Raw genomic sequence first — 22,622 nt, forward strand, 5'->3', positions numbered from 1 at the left:
CAGGTGGGTAGTGGGAGTAGGTAGTGAGTAGTGGGAGCACTGGCAGCCCGATGTGATTTTGTGGTCAGGTAGGAGGGCCCCTCAGCAGAAGTTTTCTCTGGGCCCAAGGAAGGTCAGAACCAGCTCTGCCTCGTCACACTCGATACGTTTACATATTGTTAGAAAAAGTTTAATTATGGTGTTAGTCCAACTAGAACTGGACTGTTAAAATACATGTAAACATGTTAGTCCACCGGAAGGTATACTAAGTCGAATTTCTTGAAGTGGGACTAATTTTTTTTTAAACTGAGCCTTAATTACCACTTTAGTAAAGGTGTGTTCACATTTATTTATTTTTCATTGTCAATTTAAGATCAGCCACCTTACATGAAAAGGTGCAGCATTGTATTGGAATGTAAACAGTGTATTTTCAGTTTTTACCTCTGTATGTAACTAGCTTGTCATACAAGTGATGATATTTTCTTATTTGAATGATTCTAGCATGAGACAGTGTCTGAATCAGTCTGCTGAATATGCTGACTGCAGAGCAGAATCACAGAGTAAAACTTCAAGATATTATAGTTATTTTGATTTATTTTCAACGTTTTACAAACAGCTCTGGTGTGTCATCATCAGAGGTGGATTATTTCATCTCCTATGTATTCCATCTCCTAGTCTTTGATAGCTTTTTGTCTTGCACTGCTTACCGTCAACATGACATTACACTTCATGTTGCTACTTGTCACAAGATATCCCTATTATGCATTTGAAACATACTTATAATGTGTGAAAATCTGCTTATAGTGCTGTGTAAGAATATTTATAAGCACACATAAATGATTATAATGCTTTATACCAATAATCACGCACTGATTTCTGTTGTTTTCAGTGGAGACACACAACAGGCGTGCTTCTAAGCCACACCAATGACATTGCGATGTGCACATGCTCCTGAGCGCCTGTTTTTCAGGGTATGAAGGCTGCACCCTGAGATGAACAGAGTTCAACTTTTGTAACACAGCAGCGTGCACTTCATGTCATGTGACAAGGAACAACCAATCACACGGACAGATGTTTTTCCTTTCTTCTATAGTATATGACTGTGATAAATATGGAGGAGAAGTCAATCATTTTAATGCAGAGGTAACGTGAGCTATACTTCTCTCCCATGAACTATATTTCAGGCCCAAAACACACTTAAAAAACAGCTGGACGAAGATCAGCTTTCCACTCAGGATTTCTGGTAAGAGGGCTATGATACGGTGCTGTTTATGGCTGCTTAGCAACTTCAGACACAACTTGCCTCAGCGCTCATGAAAGTTGGCACAGTGTGGACACAAGAGTAGCAACCAGTGCCCGACCTCGTGTTTTCCAGACGGTTAAAGACGCAGCACGTGCACTGTCCCTAAGTCATTATTGAATGCTTTATAATGTATAGTGATTATCGTTATAAAGCATTGTGAATATTTATGAGTGCTCATAAATATCAGTGTTCAGAGTTTTAAACAGATTATAAGGCATTCTAAGTGTGCTTATAATGTATTATAGATATGGGAATCATTGAAGCTGTAAATATTTCTTACTTTCTATACGGCTATAGAACATCCAGATACTCATCCCTTGCTCACCCTCACTTACACATCACTGGTCTAGTCTTGGTTTAGTATTTGTCCTTCACAATCAGTGCTGGTCTGTCATTTATGCCTCTTACTAATTCTTTAACATATATAACTTATTTTTATTTGGCAAAGAAAGTGTCTAGTCATCTTATGACCGTGACACACAGGAGTGCTTTTAAAAAGTTCTTCCAGCAGCGTCACAGTTTCAAACTACCATTCTTAAAATCACTGTGCTGCTTGACTTAACGCAGACACACCGGAAAATGGTATTGTTTTGGACACATGTTGGCATTGGCTGGCTGTATTGTACTCTGCAGGAATAAGTTTACCTCTTATCTGAGGGACAAAAAGTTTTGTTTATCTATTATTAACCATGTCTCTTCCCTTTTTGTTGTCATGTATGGTGTGCCTCAAGGGTTACTTTTAGGATCACTTGTGTTTCTTTTATTCTTTTATTTGCTTTCCCAGGGTCACATGCATAGTCATGGCATCTCTTTTCACTGTTCTGCCTTAGCTGACTTAGTGGCTCGCATTTGTAGCTCCCTGTTAGGTCCAATGTTTGTCCTCAGTATGCTGAGTTCTCTAAATCATTGCACAGTTGATGTGAAATATATCATATATAGCTAATTAAAGATTTGAGCATAATACCACAGGACTTATTTTTATTCTCTGCACAACATCTTATTGGTCAGCCGAAAGGCCTCTGGCCTGTTGGTATATTTCAGATATTTCAACCCTATATGAGCCTGTGACCAGGTTCTCTCCAGTTTTAGAGAAGGAGCAGTGGCCTTTATCATCAGGACCCAGACCCTCTGGATGGACCTGCTCAGGGAAATAACAACACGTTTATCTCAATTTGACTTGATTTGTTAATGTTTTATATTAATTGTTTATTTTTCCCTTTTTGTGAGGCTCTTTGATGACTTCTCTATGAATAAAACTGATCTGTGCTGATCGTCTGTATAGCAGCATCATCATGTAATGCCTGGAAGGTGGACTATGGTAGCCACATTTCAAAGTTATTAGCCTAACCCACGTATCGCATGACATACTCATCGGGGATTCCTCGTGGTTACCAGTGTTGTAGTATGAGACCTTCTGTTGGCGCAAGACTTTTTAAGGAGAGCAAGTTTCTCAAAGAGGTGCTCTGGTCAACTTAAGAACATAGATCAGCCAGTTGTAAGGCACTATTCAGACCCCCCCCCCCCTTGCATAATTAGACATGTTCTTTCCAGTGTAGTTTGACTCATTGTTGGATGTTAGCTAGTGTGATGGTGATTGGTCAGTGTAAGGCCGGGCTCACACTGGACGCAGAAGGACCCTGATATATTAAGCAGCTGCCCATCAGTAGCTGCGTGGCTGTTCACACCAGGAGCACATTTCTCCTCTCCATTCAGCAGCAAGTCTTCTTCTCTGCTCCTTTCTAATCACAGTGAGAGCTCTGTCCCTGTCTCTCTGTCCCTGCTTGCTTGTGTCTCTATGGCTGTGTCTGTGCCTGTGTGTATGTGTGCATTTCTGTCAACCTGTCTGTCTCTGTGTGTCTGCCTGTCTTTCTCCCATTGAGACACAACTGACAAGCATAGTGGTAGCACTGGATGTTATCATTTATCATATTTAATATATGCTGTATATTGTTAATAAAAGAGTATTTAGTGTGTTTTCCTGCCAGATTTGCTTACAGCTTGTGGAAAAAAATAGACCAAATGCCAAAACTATCACTGCAGATCGTGAGCATGCCATGGGGCTTGGGGCTCGGGGCCGGGCTCCCGGGGCCTGGGGCTGTGGCACGTTCAGTGTGAATGGTCTGATTGGTTAATAGGGATGCCATAATCATCCAGCCAGTGCTCCATGGAAAATCAGCGTGCTTCGTATTTGTTTCATGTCCAGTGTGACACAGCAAAAGTGGCTGTACACTGAGTGAATATTCCAGTGCTGTTTGTTTGATCACTTTGTATGTTACTGCACTGCTGGGACTGAAATTGAGTTTTTGCCTAGTTGGTCCCAGGAAGTCATCACTTTTTTCTTTTTTGTGTTGGATATAGGCAGGCATGTAGGGTCCAATGATTCTTACTGAATAGAAAGGCAATGTCCTCTGTCGACCATGTCACCTTTTTTTGAAAAAAAAAATCTGTACAGTAGTCAATGGTAAAAGACAAAAACTTGTTTTTTTTTATTCTGTTTGAATTGCTGGAAATTAAACATATGATTGTCAAGGTAATCTTGCAAGTCAAGAGTCGCAGTTTGTCGTACATCACAATCAGTTTCAACCAATAATATCATGACATCCACCCATCAATCAATCTGCAACTTTTAGCTGCACAGAGCTAGGTAGCTAATTAGCAACAGCATGTTACCTCAGTGTGTCTTTGAGTCCCCCAAATGCTGTGGTTTCGGGCGACGGGCTGGAATTTATTAACTCGAGGAAATTGGTATCTGTGACAGCTCCAGATTATGCGCAGTCCTTGTGCAGGAGACCAGAGAGAAAGGTGTTTTAAAAGTCTGTGTGTTCATCTCTCAGTACTTCTTATCTTCTATTGAATCTCTTTGGAGTGTAGTTTCTGTCCTGCACCCCTGTTTTTACTTTATATATGTGCTTTATTTTACTGTTAAGCTGTTTGGTGGGGTTGTGTAACTGCCGAAGAAGACTCAAAATTTCCTTATTTGGCTGCTTCACAATAAAAGTTTTTACATTGCAAGAGAAGGTGGGACTTTTATTGTGAAAAATCTTAAAATGAAATGTTTTTTATCACCAAGTTAGTGGAACTTTTTTAAGTAGCGTTTCTTCAATAAAAAAGTCGACTAATATGGCAAGATGAAAGAGAAGGAGCAGAAACAGTCACAGTGATGTGTTAGAAAAAGAGCTACAGATAGCAGGCTCTCACCCTTGCAAACAGCTCACCTCCAACAGGTCAACTTCTTGACCTCGAGCAAAGTAAAGTAAAAAGAAACTACGATGACATGCATTACTGAAAAGCTCTGTCGATTTACAACAGTTTCCATATGTACCCTGTCTATAACGCTTGCGTTTGCTGTCATTACTCCTCATTTGTCCCACTGCATTGTTAGACAATAGCTTCACACCAGCATGACAATGGCACTAGTCTCACCCACGGTGATGATTGGCTAATTGTTAGTCCCGATGTTTCATGTTACGATACCAGACTGATCAGTCAACTAGATGGAGTAGGGATAGAGTAGGTTTAAAGGTGTGGACCCAGGCAAAACTACATGTGCAGCCAGGTTGTGATGCATTTCAGCCTTATTTTTCAGTTGTCCATCTCACACATGCCTGCACAGACACTCAGATTTTTAATCATTGTAGCTGTCTACACAGGTGGCATGGTGTTTGACTCTTACTCCTTTTATACATGCATGAACATTATCCAAAGCACATTTTTATGCTTCGTCTACTTTCTTGAGTTTTCTCTGTGTAACTACAGTGATTCAGAATGTGTGTTTGACCCAGAGAGTTACAAGTCAGTACTGTGCAAACAGTATACTTTGTTCAACCACAAGTACTATTGTCTCTTTACTCGAATACAATTTTGAAAAAATGTAGTTAGATCAAAGTTAAAAAGTAGGTCAGTGAAAAATGTAATTAGTTACTTCCACCCCTGTTCTGAGTGTGGACTCTGACCCTGGTAGACTACTCTTCCTGTGTAAACATGAAATTAGCCATAGTCCATCCAGCCAGCAATCTATTTATCCAACTTTGTATATGTGTTTGTCTGTATTTATGACTGCTCTCATTCTGTGTATGTATACACAAGCGACCAGTTTGTGCCGTGCCATAAACAGGGACTGCGGTCAGCTGTGGTCGCTCAGTGAGTGGCTCAGTATGTGCTTGTGGTGTGTAGAGAAGCTTACAGCCTGTCTCAGAGTGTGTGTTCTTTAGTTTACACACACAGGTGATCAGATATTGTGTGCAGATGCTTCCTTAGATACACATACACATTTATAGTTTATTGGGTACACATTTCAAAAGTAATGCAGTCTGATACCACAGTCATGCAATAAATCCCCCCTTTGTGAAGGTTCTGATGTTCAGTACGTGTTGTAACTGTTTCAGACATGCTGATGGCCCTTTAACTGTTAACCCTTTAACACCTGGATCGGCATCAGTTTTCTTGTGCTGCATTCAGATGCCTTCAACAAGCATTTAAACCTCTAAAACCTGAGGAAATTGGTTTAATATCTTTCAAAAACATGGCACAACATAATAATGAAAACATAATGGGCAGCTTGGCTAGAAATGTCACTAAAAAGTGACAAGGACATGATTAACAAATCATTGTTATATCAGTAAGGGTAGACTATGTATTGGAAAACCCACTCAGCGAAATGTGAAATCGGCAAGCTTGTTGATTTCTGTTGTCATTTGCAGACAGAATTGTAACATTATAAAATATACAGTTGAACTGGCCAATCTGATGTTTCTGCTGTGCTTATTTTAATGTACTACGTTGCTCTGATAAACCATATCTAGTGGCACAGAGGCTAAGCAATGTTCTGCTTTGAACGGGGCCACAGCAAAACATATTTTAGCCATCTAAATAAAGTAATATTAGTGTAAGTGTACACTCAATTCAAATATTTTCATCAATAAATCTTACACAATAACAAATGGAAACTGTGGTAGACCAGCAACTCCAGTGCGCCAGTGCTGTTTTTGTCAGTGGAGTCTGTTGGCTTTGATACGATGGTTCCAGTAGCCAACCAGAAAGTGGCAGCAAGGTCAAGCTGTGAAAATATTCTAAATAAAATGTTTAATTAAACTGAAACTTTTTTTAGGAGGGGCTTTTTTATTAAGGCAGTGTTTGCTCAACAGCATTCGCTATGATGTGCATGACACAAGGGTTTTCTACCTGGAAGTTGTGATAAAACATGTTCTGGCGTTTGAGGCAAAATAATTCAACAGCACAAACTACAGCCTCCAAAATGTCCATGAAGTATAAACCAAATGTTATGGAAATACATCCAGTAGTTGTTGACATATGTCAGTCTGAACCACAGTGGACCGAAAGCCATAGATGTAGCATGGCTAAGAAATATTGAATGATTGCTGATTAAACTGCTGGAAGAGGACTCAGTCTTTGTTGATCATCGTCTTGAAAACTTTGTTGTGGGTTCAAAAATGTATTTAAGAGCACTAGCTGACTGTGGGCTGAGAGTGGGAGTTATATATACATATGAAATTTTCCCTCCAGACCCTTCCAGTCCAAACTGGATCTTATTGTTACCTCCTTGGATATTTGTCTTTGTGGATACAGACTGATGTGCAGTTTCTCAATCATTGCAGTGTACATGTGTGTGTTTATTCAACACAAACAGCCAATGTGCAGTTGTTAGCTTTCTGCTAACTGTGTTTATGTGACTGCTAAGAAAGTGACTCACTCTGATCTTACACTTAACTTGAGTTCTTGAGTGTCTTTCTTTGACCGTCTCCTTGTCCCTCTTGTCTCTGCACTTTCATTAAGTATCACAGTTGGTCCATGTGGAAACTTTTGTTGAAATATTTTCAACCCTCAGATGCATCTTGATCTCAGTCAGCGCCTACAGTGTATCCATGTGTGCTTGGATCTTTGTTTTGATTTTGTATGCATTCACGCAGTTGAGTCTGAACACACTTTTAAATTTCAGCTGTCTGTTTACCAAGGACTGTCACACTGAGGAAGTTTTCATTGCCACTGGTGTCCTGGTTCTGATCATATTTCGGATATGACGTTGACATGAGGCACCTGGTTATCTCAGTATTCAGGTTTCTGATCAGTTGTGTGCAGTTGTCTCTTGGAGTTTCCAGCTAACATATGGAGGTTTCTCAGAACCTGCATGAGGCCTTCTCCAGGTTTCTGCTAGCAGCTTGATGTTGATGATGATGTTTGCATGTGCAACACATAATTGGGATCCTCAAACATTCGTAGTCAGGATTTTGGTGGGCACGTGACTTGCTGAGATAGAAATGACTGCACTGTATTTACAAGTTGATTGTAAAAAGCTGCCGTCATGCTGAGCATTGACCTGGAGCACAACAGTGAGCATGAGTAGTCTCGCACGAACAGCTCTGTCCATTCAACACAGTGTGGAGGTGGCCTGTCATAGTGTTAGTCTGTGATGTAGGTGTGAACTAAAGCAGTATTCATTTTCTACTATTGCTCATTTGATGTGTGTTGTGGATTAAAGGCTTAATTCATTCTGTGTGTGTGTGTGTGTGTGTGTGTGTGTGTGTGTGTGTGTGTGTGACATGTTCCTGTTGTGCAGACAGCAGGGTTTAACCCTTTGATACCTGAGAAAATTTGCTTAATTTCTTTCAAAAGCTTGGGAAGAGGGCAATGAGCAACTTAACAAGAAATGGCCCCAAAAAAGAGCAATAATTAGTAAAAAATAAATATATACATGAAAATTACCTGAAAGTCCCTTTTTATTATTTCTAATAATTCCCCCCAGCTAATTTTCAAATTATTTCCTTGCCACCTGTTGCTAGATTTTGGCACATTGCATTTCTTGCCAAGTTGCTCATTAATGTTTTTGTTACGTATCTTTGAAAGGAGTCAGACCAAATTTGTTTAAGTTTCAGAGGTTTAAATACTTGTGAAATGCATCTAAATGTAGAACAAGAAAACTGATGTTGATCCAGGCGTTAAAGGGTTAAACCAGTCCAGTCCATGTAGTTTTTATACTATTTTTTAAGGAGTCGTATCACAATGTTAGCAAAATAATGCAACACAGGAAGGTCTGAAGGGATACCTTTCTCTGAGTGGAAGTGTGACGTCTCAGTGTGCACTGATTCGGTCTACATCAAACTGTATCATATGCTGGGTTAGCACGGTCTGGTTTTATTGGACTTGGTCTTGGACTGCTCAGGCTTGGACTTGTTTGGGCTTAAATGGTATTGACTCCAGTTGTGCAATAGATTTGTGTCCACAGCAGCAGCAACGGGTGCCTTCTTCAAGGCAGTGTTGGCGAACTGTTGGTTGACTGTGATGGACTGTGGTCAGAGCACACTGGGCTTCACTGGTGTTGTTTGCCATCATATAGCCACTGGTTGTGAGCGGTTGAGTTTGTGCTGTGGTGTGTGTTGCTGTGTTGCCTGGAGTGACTCCTCACTCTTGCCCCAAATATTGTTACATCATTGTGCATCAACACAACACTTATGGAGAGATGAAACAGTCAGCAGAAAAGGAGAAAATGTCTCTTCCTAAAAAAGACTGAGCAGTCATGTGATTGAAGAAAGGAAGGATGGAAGATGGGAGTGAGGGTTGGAGGGATGTGTGGATGATGGATGGATCCACAGAAAAGAGAATGGGACTCAGAGGTAGAGAGGTTTGAGAAAGCAGGAAGGATGATGAAGGAAAGGGGGAGGAGAGAGCGGCTGGTAGGGTGGGTTGGGTTGCTAGGGGAGAGTATGTCAGCCTGCCTCTGCTGAGAGCCAGGCCTGCTATTGGAAGCTACTTGCTTAGCAGGAGAGAGGCGGAAGAGGAGAGAGAGAAGTAGCTAATGAGTATTGTAGGCTGGTTGCTGAGACAGCACTGGGTTTATTTATAGAGTGCTGGCCAGCCAGCCCTTAGATACCAACAGCGAATCAGCTGACAGAGAAAGAGGGGGCTCCAACCAATGGCAGCGCAAGAAGGGGGATGCCAGATTGAGGAAGTGCTGTGAGTGCCTCTCAGTCTCTTAAAGAGACGGTGCAGATTTCTCAGTACTAGGCAGATATTCTCTCTCTCCAGCAGTGTCATATCTGTAAGCAGGCCAGGACCCAGAGCACCACAACAGTCCCACTGACAGTGATTGGATTACTTTCCCCACCATCACACAACACAACACAAGTACACACATGCAGGTCAACACACAGCTTCACAAAGAGAACCTCGTGTAGGCAGAAAGCTTCATTTCATATCTCAGGGAGATTTGGTGTGGAAAAAGATGTGGAGTATGGGGAGGCAGACTTTGTGTGCTGGGTACATGGTTTCTGTGGAAATGCAGCCGATACCACCTAAAGTAGGTTGGAGAAACGATAGACAATGGTTAATATCTTGTGCATTTGTAAATCCCATCTGATGCTCTGCACTAAAATCAGCTGTTGTTTAACTGTTTTGAAACCTGGAGCGACATCACTTTTTTCATGCTGCTTTCACACGCTTTTCACAAGTATTAAAAACTTTGAACCCAGAGCATATTGGTACAGTGTCATTCAAAGTCATGGGAGAGAAGACATTAAGCAACTCAGTGTTCCAGAAATTGCAAGACATTAGTTGATTTCGAAAATTATTTTTTTAAAAGCCAGGAAAAAAATGTCAAGGGAAAAAAAGAAAAAAAGCTAGGGAAAAATAGATTTAGAATCATCATAATTACATATTTAAAATTATGGTAGTTATGATATTTAAAAAAAAATAAAAAAAACTTTTTACAAGTCCTGTTTGCTTTTTTTTGACTGTTTTGTTTTGTTTTTTTCCTTTTTAACTGATTTTCACAAGGTTCTCTTGTATTTTTTTTTTTTTATTTCTTGCTAATTCCTGGGTCATTTCATCTTTGGTTGCTCATTGCCGCCTTCCAATGTTTATCAAAGAAATCAAGTCAATTTGCTCAGTTTTCAAAGGATTAAAGAAATAATCGTGTTTCTATGTAACACATGGTTAAGTTTCACTGTGCCTGGCACTCTGCCCTTCACAGAGTGTGGTGCTCTGAATAACCCAGCGCTAGATATTCCAACAGCGCTCCATTTAATGAGTGATCGTGTTCCACCCAGAGTGCGCTCTGGCGCTCGGAGTGACTGTTTAACAAACGCACCCAATGTGTCTGTTAGAAAGATAGAAAGAGCTCCAGAAATAGATAATCAATATGTGGCAGTGAACATTGATATTGTGGTGGGCCACTACAAAGAAACAAATATATTCTGATGTTCACTGTAAATGTCTACCTTGGATTCTACCTCATGTTTAAATGTCTTTTACTTTGACAGCTGTAGAGAGCAGTAGTAGTGCTAATAGAGCATTGCAAACATGTAAATCACTTGTTGGTCATGTCATGACCTTTTCCCTCAGATTCAGTATATCCTGCTTTATCTGCTCTGACCTGCAGTGTTGTCAACCTGCTTGGTAATGGGACCAATCCATGCTTGTGTTCTCCTTTAACCAAGTAGTGTCTGTCATCATGCATGTGAAAAGAGACATGGCGTTTCTAAACTGTCTGTGTTGTGCTTTCAGGACTTTTTAACCTGTAATTGAATCTCTTGTTCCTATTTTGACTTCACTGAATTCAGTGTTTTCTAATGTGCTCTCATCGTACCACTGCTGCCTTACAATAAAAGCATCATGCATATAGATATAGATTTTATAGTGTAATGACATTTCTGTTAGGCTTGGGCAGTATGCAATATTTCATACACCTTCCTGAAATTTCAGCGGGGCATGTGGTATATGATGGTATAAGAGTGCAGTGCTAACAAACCCCCACTTCAAACCCGACGGGGAGTGCGTTACTTACTTTCAGCCTTTCAGAACAGTAGCTACACAATAGGAACCCACAAAATGTTAAAAAAGTAATATTCTTGCACATATTTTCCTTATTAAACAGAGAAATACAACTGTACACCTTTTAAATTAAACTTTCTCTCGGTCACAGAAGACTGACAAGGCTTCGTTGCCTCATTAACTCATCATGAAACACACTTTAAACAAACTCCACAGAAACAAAATAAAACTCACTTAAACCAGCTTGGTTGCTCTTGCCGGTAATGTAGTTAGTAAGTGCTGCTCCAGCAATCACCAGCTCTAGTTTAGTCCAAATAAATCCTTAATTTACCAAGTTAAATGTAAAAACATGCCGTTATTCCTCACAGTCTCTCTCTGCCTGCTGGGAGCCGGCTCTTTACAGTCCTGTAACTTCACCCGCCACCACTAGGTGTAGCTGTGTGTTTCAGCTCAGCTGCCTGTTCCATGTTACATGGATTGTCGTTGATATTTCATTTACACAAACCCTATCATTTTATGTGAGTGGGAAAAAGTCTTGATTGTCTTGATGCCTTAAGCTTTCTGTGCAGAGGCTGTCCACAGAGGAAGGCCATGTGCTGATCAGATCCACAGGCTGCTGGTGTAGAACATGTGAGGGGCACGCTTCTCTCTAACTTTGCTCTTTTTTTCTCTGGCTAATTGTGAAGCACATTTATAAATCCTGCTTTTCCATTTACTTGTTGATTTTGCCCACCTGTCAGAACATAGGCACCACCCTCAGAAGCACTGCTACAGTCTTCTATTCGTTTGTCATTCGCTGAGAATCTGTCAAATAGCAAGAACAGTCTGTCAACTGTAAATCCAGCCATCAAGAATTATGCCGTAAGCCCAGCTGTATTCTAACCCACACATGTCCTGTTTTGGTAGCTAGCTCACCAGCTGCATGGTGTTGCAGGAGGTGCTTGGCCTAGCTGACAAGATGTGAGCTACAACAGTTGAAAGATAACTGGATTAGAATAATAGAACAAAGAATCAAGCTAACAATTAGCTTAGCAGCTGCTCACTGAGCCAGGGTGCTCACAACCATGGTCCACCAGCATTTGTTTACATTGAAAGGTCAAAGAGCAACTGACCCTGCACACTGGTTGGTTATTACAAGCTCACTCTGATTGGCTGTAGTGAATTTTTTCCCGCTTGCATTACAGGATGAGACTGACAGATGTCTGAACAGCCATCATATTGTTGTGCTGACCAGCAGCTGTAGCTTTTGGAGTGTGTCTGGTGTGGTTTGCTAAGCCCAGTGTTGGCCTGTCTTTCAGCTGATTGAGCATGCTGAGCTGACATCAGAAGACATCAGTAGAGAGCTGTTTGATTGGTTGTTGTGAATCACGGATTCACTCATTTAGTGCAGATTACTGACCTTAGCATTTAGTCTTTTTCCAAGGCCAAAGCAAAGCAAAACGTTTGCTTTAACAGTTTAAGTTTCACTCAATCACATGAAGTCTTACTTTATATTCTTTTTTTTTTGTTTGTCTTCAGTGTTCTTTAAGACGGATGCAGATTATATGGTCTTTTTGGTTCACAGTTGGCTGTTGGTGGTTGACAGATGTTCATGCACATTTTTTAACAGTTAAAAACGTTGACACAGTGTTCATCTTTACAGAGTGTAATCTGCCACCTAGTAGAGCCTCATTATTAATTAAAAATACCATTACAGTCTTGATTCAGTCCTCTATATGATGTCATTTTACTTAATGATTCTGCTACTTACGTTGTGTTGGAGGAGGATCTGTTGCATCAAAACAGACACACATTAACTTCTCCCTACGATGCATTAATAAATGACATGTGTGTGCACAGGAAGAGGAGCAGGATGTAAATAAATCTAACCTGTGTCAGTTAGTGGAGGAAAGAAAAGGGGAAATAAAGTTTCTAAGGAACATTAAAAATGTGTCAGAGTCGTAGAAACCCAGTGATGAAGAGGAAGGACAAATATATATATCCAGCCCAAGTTCTGATAAAAATGCTTGTAACACGGTTCCAAATATCATTTATCGGTCTCATTAGTTGCTAATTATTGGTATCGGCCCTGAAAAACCAATATCGCTCAACCCCTAGGTAGTAATATTGTGTGACTTTGGTGTTTTAAAGAATTAGTTCAGATTGGCCAAAGTTGCACAACAACACAGTCTAAGTGCTTGAGGTCATTGGTAGATCAGCAGCTCGAATGAGGTCAAATGACTGTTTTTGTCAGTGGAGTTTCTTTGGAGAAAGCATAGATAAGTTTCACTTTTAATTCAGTTCCCTGTCAAAAAGGGTGGTCTGTTTGGAAAATACTGAGCATGGATTCTCTGTTCATTGGAGGCATGAGAGAAAAACAAAGTTTTCTTCATGAATTCAACATAACACTGGCTAAGTCACAACAATACAAATGATTGTTGGTGGGGTGAAGTTTTTCTTTTAAGTTATCACAAATTTATCAGTGTTGTATCAGTAGCATGTATGTTGGCAAATAAGTCACAGATATCAGTACAGAAATGTCAGTGGTGTGTCTGAGGTCATTTCCATACACTGTGTTGGTGTTTATGTTTGCACTGGGAAAATCCAGCTCTCTGCACCTCTTCCAGATCACATCACAGCTCTTTACTTTAGGGGGACCATATTCCACTTGCTTATGTTATGTGTTGATATTAAGTAATGAATATAATGACATTTTAAAGGGACAGATTTTGCTGTTGAAGCCTCAGCCATGCAGGATCAGCTTAACTCTGGCTTAAAGGAACTCTTGTTGCAGTTCTTGAGATTCTTTCTGGAGGCCTCAAATTTTCTGAAAATCCTCTGCTGCATGTATTTCAAATGTTTGGTGTGTTTTCTTGCAGCTTGGGATGGAAAGACTTTCAAACTTATTCAGTTGGATATTTGTAGTGGATGGTACAGCATGAATGACTGATTCATAAAGTAAAAATGGAAGTGATGGACATGTGCTTTCTGATCATATTTTGTGAACAAAAGCAGCGGTAGCCATGTTGGAGGCAGAGGAACAGATCAGAATGTTGGGGTTTCCCTCTCTAATCATCTCTCTCTCTCTCTCTCTCTCTCTCTCTCTCTCTCTCTCTCTCTCTCTCTCTCCAGGTGTAAGCAGCTCAGGATGTCCGCCCACCTCCTCCTCCTCCTCCTCCTCCACTGCCCAGGGGTTCTCCCTCGCGGGGCCGCTTCTCCCTCGCTGAGCCAGCCATGACCAGCCAGCACACACATACACACCCCTCCTTCAGCTCCATCCACTCCATGGCCGAGCAGCAGCAGGTAACACACACACACACACACACACACACACACAGTACTCCAGCAGTTATGCCATACGTGCCTTTGGCACAGGAACTGATTTATAGTTCACCTGTTTCACCTGTTGATTGTCATAGCAGCACCCCAACACCAGAGGGCTGTGTTTAAATTCTTCATGTATTTTTTGATAGAGATCACAACACATAACTCTACAGACTTGCACAACATTTTATTGAAAGTTTGGTCATGAGCCAAAGGATAGCTGTATTGGTGTTGATGCTAATCAAGGGAGAGGCATATGCACAGGAATGCACGTAAAATTTGAGATGTGTGTGCAATTCTGAGCTCTATATGCACAGGTGCACCTAACTTTGAGAGCTGCCAAATCTGACGCACTGACTGGAAAACTTTTCATGTGCTCTCATGCCACACGTCCATTTTCTCACAGAGCAAAGTATGTGACCCGTACAGGCCAATTACTTGGAAACAGCCCGGGTCTGAATCCAACCCGTGGCCCTTTGCTCCATGTCATCCCCTCTCCTCTCACTCTGCAGCTGCTCTGTCATGAATGCAATTAAAGCCCATAAACAAACAAACAATTTCATAACTGATAATGTGGCAATGCAGAGGGAGGACATTGATATGACATGGACAGACAAGACCTAACCTAGCCTAACAGCTGCACCATATAAAGCCCGGTCAAGCCAGCTGCCAGAGTATAATACATATCTGTTACAGTACTGGTACCTGGAGCTATCAAAAAGGACTAAGGAAGACTCGTATTTCAGCAGTCATTTATTTCACATCATATGTGAAATAAAACCTGCTGAATATCTGACGTCACTGAAGAAGAAGTTTTGTGACCCATGACCAGATGATCATAGCTGATTAAATGCAGCTCATTGACGATACAGATCATTCACCAGACGTAGAAGCAGAACTGCTGATGTGTTGGGCCCGGTCACATGATTCAGCTCTCACTCTTTTGTCACTGAGCAGAGAGCAGACTGCAGCCTGCAGTGCAGTCCACACACTGAGGAGTGTAGAGTAACGTGACGTGTCCTGATCAAAGTTTTTGTATAGCTTGTGTTCATACTGGCACGCTCTGTCTCCCCCTGGAGATGTAGAGTGTATTTTAACATTATTAAATAAATACTTTGCCAAACCTCCAAACTTTAGAGCAAGCTCCAGTTGCTGGATTTATTTTATAATCAAGCTACAAACGAAGTCACACATCCTGTTGTACAAATGGCCTCCAGGTGTCACTCAGATGACATTTCAACGTATTGAAAATAATGATTCCATGTTTTCCTTCAGAGGTTTGCTGAAATATTCAGTGGAATTGTGTTCAGGATGACCCTTACTGTGAACCTGTCAAATCGGAACTTTTGTTAGTGCAGTTTTTGATTAAAGGGAAAATATTAACATCAATTTACAATAAAACAAATTCATGATTTCCTCATATTTGAATAGTCATAAAAACCTTAACAGGTTTGCTGACTATCTCACTCCAAACTAAACTGAAAAGTTGTAGATCTGGCTACAACAGAAGTGCTGATAAACAAGGACAAATACAACAAGTGGTGCAGTAAAAAAAACAAAAAAAAAAACAGGTGCATGTACAAAGAAAAAAGTATTTAAGATGTTTTTCTCAACAGAAAACATTACCAAAGTTTAGAGAAAGACACATACACAAGTAGACAGACAGATACACACAAACATCATTTCGCCACCTTTCTTTCATAACTTCATAGCTCATCAACCAGCTGTTGTAGGCAGGCATCATTTGGCTAGTGACGTGTGTGCGTGTATGAGACCGCATGAAAGCATGGATGCATATGTGTACATCTGTCCCCTGCATCCTTCACACACAGCTGTAGTATCCATTACATGTTTGCATACGTGAACCAGGATCCTTTTCACAAGGAAGTGTCTCTGAGAATCACGATATTGTCGAAAAACTTCCATTGTATAAAAATTCCATGTAATGATTCTTAGAATACTTTGTAAAGAAAACACAACACCATAATATATTTTTAGTTCATAGCACTGTTTAGGCTCTGCAGCTGAGTCCAAAACATCTACTGCATAAGTATAGATCAAGCTCAAGTTGTTTTATAACACCAACAGTAAAGGCAAATGTTCTATTGTCTATGAAAAGTAAGCATCTTTGTACACATGGCTCACTCAGATCTGTGTTGGAAACATACATACAGAGTGCAAAATGTATATACATACTACCACAGTTGATCCTTATTCACTCTCTTCACACTGTCTAGTATCTATAATCAGCCAACAGTTGGACTTAATGAAAACTTGTATTGTTTTTCAAAGTTAGTCTGTTGACAGATTAAAATTTAGTTTCAGGTATTCTATCCAAGTGAAAGTTAACATGTGAACCTTACAGATCAGGAAATGTGTCCATCAGAGCTAAAACAGAAGATTTGATTTTAGAAGGCGCAAGTTTGCTGGTAATCAATGCCAACATCAGTGTTCATATGCACCACCCACCCAACTATTCAGGCAGTGAGCGGTCGCCCCTAACAACATCACTGTTGTGTTCTTTGAATGAGAAGCAAAGCACCATGCTGCCGCTTTGGAACCCAGCTACTTCTGGACCAATCTGACTGTTCACCACAGGCTGCTGCTGTCCACCAACCACCCTGTAGAATAACCTTATCACATACATACCATCAAATGAAGGAAATGTTACATACACACACATGTGTAGGTATGGCACAGAACAGCTGGCCAGTGACAGGAAAGGAGGGTGCAAGAATGACATGCATGGATGACTCCCAGCAAAGGGGCACAGGGTGGAGTGTAACCCGGGCTGCAGCTAACATCTCAGCCTTTATGGGCTGCACACTCACACACCAGCAGCCAATGAGCTTTCAGCTTGATGTTGACATGGTTAGCATTGGTCCATTAGCAGGACATGTCACGAGTCAGTACACTGAGGGAATTTGGGCATCTGTGTGAGATGTGTGAGGAGCTGGCCATCAGTGACACTGCATGTTCTTAATTTTATCAAAACATGCTTGAGAGTCAGCAGTGTGTATCCTGTAGGAGAAGTGCAGTGCAGTGACTGCTCTGCCAGAGATACACACTCCCCCTCCTACACAGTCGTGAGGAGCACATTGAGGAGCACCTGAAGCTGACAGTCCTGCCTCCTGGACAGGAGGTACAGCTGCAACAGCCAGGGTGTTAGAGCCATCTCCAAGGCTCTTTAGGTCTCTTTGGTACCAAGTGTTACTCAGTATTATTCAGTTCTGAAATGTGTGAGGCAGAGGTGTGTCTCATCTATCATAGAATCCCACTGCTGCCTGGGGAAGCCATCTGTAGGACCTCAGATCCAGGAAGAACAAGGCCAGGGTTCCTCTGGCTGCAGACAACCTACAGAGCAACTTTTGATCCTCTCACAGATAAACCAAGGGTCACGGCAGTTTGCCAATACTGTTAACATGTGATCTGTGGATGTGGACAAAGCTAATGCTTGTGTTCTCCCAGGTATCTGAGGGAGGTGCTGCAGAGAATTGAGCACAAGGGCCGTGATGACATGAACTGAATATTGAGAGTCAGAGCTGTGTTCAGGTGATTTGGGTTGAGTCAAGAATAGCTTTTAAATCCAACAAAGTTTTTGTGATAGACTAGTAAGTCTGGAGGTGGCGCTGAGGTGTAACCAGCTTTTAGGTGTGTGGTGTTACAGCGACCTGGTCAGACTAACTGAAGAGGAGCCGGCACTGTGGGCTGCTGTGATGCTGTGTGTGTGTGTGTGTGTGTGTGTGTGTGTGTGTGTGTGTGTGTGTGTGTGTGTGTGTGTGTGTGTGTGTGTGTGTGTGTGTGTGTGTGTGCGCACGCATGCGTGTTGAACTGTGGGTAAGGAGATCCAGCTGTACTGTACAGCAAAGCTCTCTGTTTACCTATCAGTCCTTATTCCAGTTCTCCCCTCTGCTCCCAACATTTGGACAGGGACCAAGAGAAGAAGATGTTTGCATGAAGCTGACGTCATGTCACTGCTCAGCTGAACTTGTATGAGTTAGGAATATGAGTGGTTATGTCCACTCTCTGAAGGTGGCAATCAGCAGCTGCTGGCAAAAGTCAGCTGGACATCTTAGTCCTTTGCTTTTGTCCTGACATCCTCCTCCACATCCTCGATTGCTCTCAGACATTATAACTTCTGTTTTCTTCATAAGCAGTGTTAGGGAGGTTACCTTTGAAATGTAATAGGTTACAGATTACTAGATACCCTGCTAAGAATGTTATAAGTTATGTTACTATTAAAATGACTTCATCAAGGTAATATAGCATATTACATTTGATCATTTTTTGAGCTGTCCAAAAATCTGCCAAAGGAAGGCATTCCTGCACTAGGCACAGTTGGTGGGAATCTACATTATTGATAAAACATGATGGTTCTTTTGGCTGCCCTTGGTCCCTTTTGTAGTCCAATAAAATGTGGTTGATCTTTTATGACCAGAAAATGCAGAGATGAACTGCAGTTACTGATATACAGAATCCACATAGTGTTTTCAGTTCTTTTAAGTGCTCAGTAATGTCCTGACAGATGAAGGTAGAATCCGGCGCCTCTCTCCGTTCCGGCGCTTTCGGTTTCATTTCTCCCCTCTGGTCTGACTCACCGCTGTCACACAGTCTGTTGCATTTAGTCCAAAACCCACATAACTTTTCCCGATGTTGATAAGTGCTTCTCTATCGTATAAAAGTCTTGCTTCAGCAGAAGGGGCCATGGTGTCGAAAAAATATAGCAAAAAAGGAGCAAGGATTTGAGGAGCTACTGGCTGCTGCATCTACATGCGCTGCCGTCGTCATAGCATCTTTCTGACAGATAGATCCACATGTCCCAGCATTGTCACACCTCCACACCTGTATGTCTGTGCTAAGGTAGTGGCAACTACGCTCCACCCTCTGGTTTCCAGATTGTCACGTGCTCATTGAGACTTGAGGCGTGTGTCTGAAATGTTGCTGTTCTCTGCAGGTGCTGTCTGATATGACCATACTCCAGCGGAGGATCCCCCCTAGTTTCAGAGACCCTGCCAGCGCCCCACTGAGGAAACTCTCTGTTGACCTCATCAAAACCTACAAGCACATCAATGAGGTATGATTCATGAGACTGCCTATACCACACACACATGCATGCTCGTGCGTGCACACACACACAAACAAACACGTGTGTATTTTGACTCTTGTTGTTTTAAAGACTTTCTCAGGTGTTCAGTGTATGTGCCTGTTTTGCTGAGATGAAGCCAAATGTGGGATAAATCATTGTAAGGAATACGTGGCTGGTTATCAGGCTTGGCTGGGGTTTACTGTTTGTGGGTGGGAGCAGAGGGGTCTAGAAGCTACGTAAAGTCAATCCCACTCAGTATCAGCATGTGTCATCAGCTTTTGCTTAGCACTGAACTACTAACTAACTAAAAAATACACGTTTCTAATAAAATACTACTAAAGTAGCTTTTTTAGGAGTTTTTTTAACTACTTTTGACGCATATCTGTTTCCTTACTACAGCAACTGCTGCTGATGTTACAGCTGTAGGCTTCAAGCTCCTGATACCCTAAGAAGGACAAAAGAGTGAAATAATGCTAGTTAATGGTCTGTTAGTGCTGTGGGGTTCTGTAGGTGTACCATGATACAGAGCAAGGAGCCTGAGCTGTTGTGTCTATCCACAGGTGTACTATACTAAGAAGAAGCGGCGGGCCCAGCAGGTCCCTCCAGAGGACAGCAGCACCAAGAAGGAGAGAAAAGTCTATAACGATGGCTATGACGACGACAACTATGACTACATTGTCAAGAATGGAGAAAAGTGGCTGGACCGCTATGAGATAGACTCACTGATCGGGAAGGGCTCCTTCGGACAGGTGAGGAACCTGAATCCACACGTACAAATTCTGGTTCTTTATAAACACCAACAGTCTGAGATGGGGTATCAAGAACCAATCAACTCTAAGATCTCTCAAAGCACAACACCCTCTCCTCATCACATTGGTTGAACTGGACAGTAGGCAAACCAAGCATGTTTGCAGAAATGTCACCAAATTGCAGTTGATTTGTTTAATGTCTTGAGTGGCTCCAACAGTCAGAGATAAGTTGGTCTTAGTGAATTGCCAAAAGCTGCTCTTACACAGAGATGGCACCATAGGGCAGCAACAAAGTCCCCTCTTTATGCCTCCTTTGTATTTTTCACAGACAACCAGGGCGTTATTCCACTCCAGTGTGTGATTATACACTGCATCACTGCATCCCGCAATCAGAAGAGGCACGACGGGCGTGACGTGTAGCACAACAGCATGTTGTCTAGTGTGACATATAATAAATGTGTCAGCAGCACCTTCAAAACAATAACAAAGGCATAACATGTCTATCACAATCATTTGCCGTCTCTGCTATATGGCGGCTAATCACGTCCTCTGTTCAGAGGGTAAGGAGCACCTGAATCTCATTGTTCTCCCAGTTTGCGTACATTTACAGCCGCTGTTCTTTTTCTTTGACTAAGCCACTGTGCTAACAGCTGTTTTTAAATCTCCTGCGATATGGTCGCCAACATAACACAAAATCAAAACAGGCACACCTGTGCCAACCATGGTCACATTCTTGCAGCTTTACATTTTACACAGACCTCGCTTCGGTGTCTGTTACTACCTCTTATCCTGGCTCAGAGGGGAGACCACCCTGTCACCCTTTTCCACGTGATATTCCCGCTTTGAACAGGCAAGTTTCTGTACTCTCAACACAGATTGTTTTGGGTCATTGTGGACCACTATCTGTCTGTGTTTTTTTTTTTTTTTTTGTTTTTTTTCCCTTTCCGTGTTAAATAATGTATTTACTGTGAGAAGCACTGCACTTACGTCCATGAAAAATTTCCGCTGGGGACAATAAAGTCTATCTTATCTTATCTTATCTTATCTTATCTTATCTTATCTTTATACTATACTATACTATACTATACTATACATGACAGGACACATCAAGTTACTCCCTGACTCATGAAGAAGATAATAACTCTAAGCGTATGTGCCTATCATGGCATGAGCTGACAAAGTGTGTTTCTGTTTGTGTGCAGGTGGTGAAGGCCTACGACCACCATGAGCAGGAATGGGTCGCCATAAAGATCATTAAGAACAAGAAGGCATTTCTAAACCAGGCACAGATTGAACTACGCCTGCTGGAGCTCATGAACAAGCATGACACTGAGATGAAATATTACATAGGTAAGGAGGATCAACACACACACACACACACACACACACACAAGGTTTTTGTTTTTCGTTAGAAGGTTTTTTTTCCCTTGCTTATCGACTGAACATGAAACCTCACAGACAGACATTCCAGTCACACTAATATCAGACTATAGATAGAAAGGTTTATTTTACGATGAAAACTGCAAACAGCCAGTCCTGAATGATAATGAAATGTTGGAGGATAAAATCACAGTCAAGCTGAACTCTTATTCCCACTGAGCTCCCTCTTATCCCCCACAATCTTCAGTAAATTAATCAGTATCTATATTGACCATCACTGTAGACACACAGATTCATTATGGCCACTTGTGATATTGAACTTTTAACTTCGACACAAATTAGTATGTGGCTTGTAAAGCAAAAACACAGTTGAGTAGTGATTGAGATCCATCCACTAATGAAGACTGTGGGATGCTATCGAAAGCTCCAGAAAAAGCTAGAAAGGGACTTTTAGCTGTTAATAAACAGAAGTAATATAATTGTGTTGAAAGAGTAACTAAACCCCCAAACCCCCCTTTTTTAGCTGAAAAGCAATATATATTTGTATTTAGTAGTGTTGTTGATTGATTCAGGTCCAGCTCTTCTATTTAAGGGGCAGTATCAAAATTCTTCATATTGTGTTATAAATATGCACAGTGACTGCCCTCTAAAGGTTCAAACCTGCTATTGCAATTGAATGTTGCTATTGGCTGATCCTGGAAGCAGGAGTTGCTTTCATCATCAACCAAGCCCCCTGTCACTACTGCACTGCCCTCCTCTCACCATCTTACTACTTCGGGTGAGTGCGGGGGACAGGGAGGTGCTGTGGATTGAGAAGCAGCACAATTGGGTGAACCTTTCTTCACATTCGAAGGAGGAGGCATCCAAGCCAAAAGTGGGGGGCTTAGTTGTTCTTTAATAAGGTGAGCACATACCATGACAGTACAAGAGGACAACAGAACAGCTGAACGGTTTGGATCAGTAATCCCTATCTCCAGTCAGCTCCTCCCAAACCAGACCAGCAAACCAGAATGAATGATGAAAGACGCATTTGACGACC

At 41.6% G+C, this 22,622-nt stretch overlaps 1 protein-coding gene across 1 annotated transcript in view; it reads left to right on the forward strand.

The window, feature by feature from the left end:
• Window positions 1-22,622, forward strand: part of dyrk1b (dual-specificity tyrosine-(Y)-phosphorylation regulated kinase 1B) — a 44,444-nt gene that overhangs the window by 8,303 nt on the left and 13,519 nt on the right. Inside the window, 5 exon segments of the mRNA XM_042489612.1 lie at window positions 14,177-14,250; window positions 14,252-14,347; window positions 19,323-19,442; window positions 20,015-20,203; window positions 21,406-21,553. Coding sequence (XP_042345546.1) covers window positions 14,177-14,250; window positions 14,252-14,347; window positions 19,323-19,442; window positions 20,015-20,203; window positions 21,406-21,553 — 627 coding nt within the window.

This window comes from Plectropomus leopardus, chromosome 7 (genome assembly GCF_008729295.1).
Source record: "Plectropomus leopardus isolate mb chromosome 7, YSFRI_Pleo_2.0, whole genome shotgun sequence".
Classification (NCBI taxonomy): Eukaryota; Metazoa; Chordata; class Actinopteri; order Perciformes; family Serranidae; genus Plectropomus; species Plectropomus leopardus.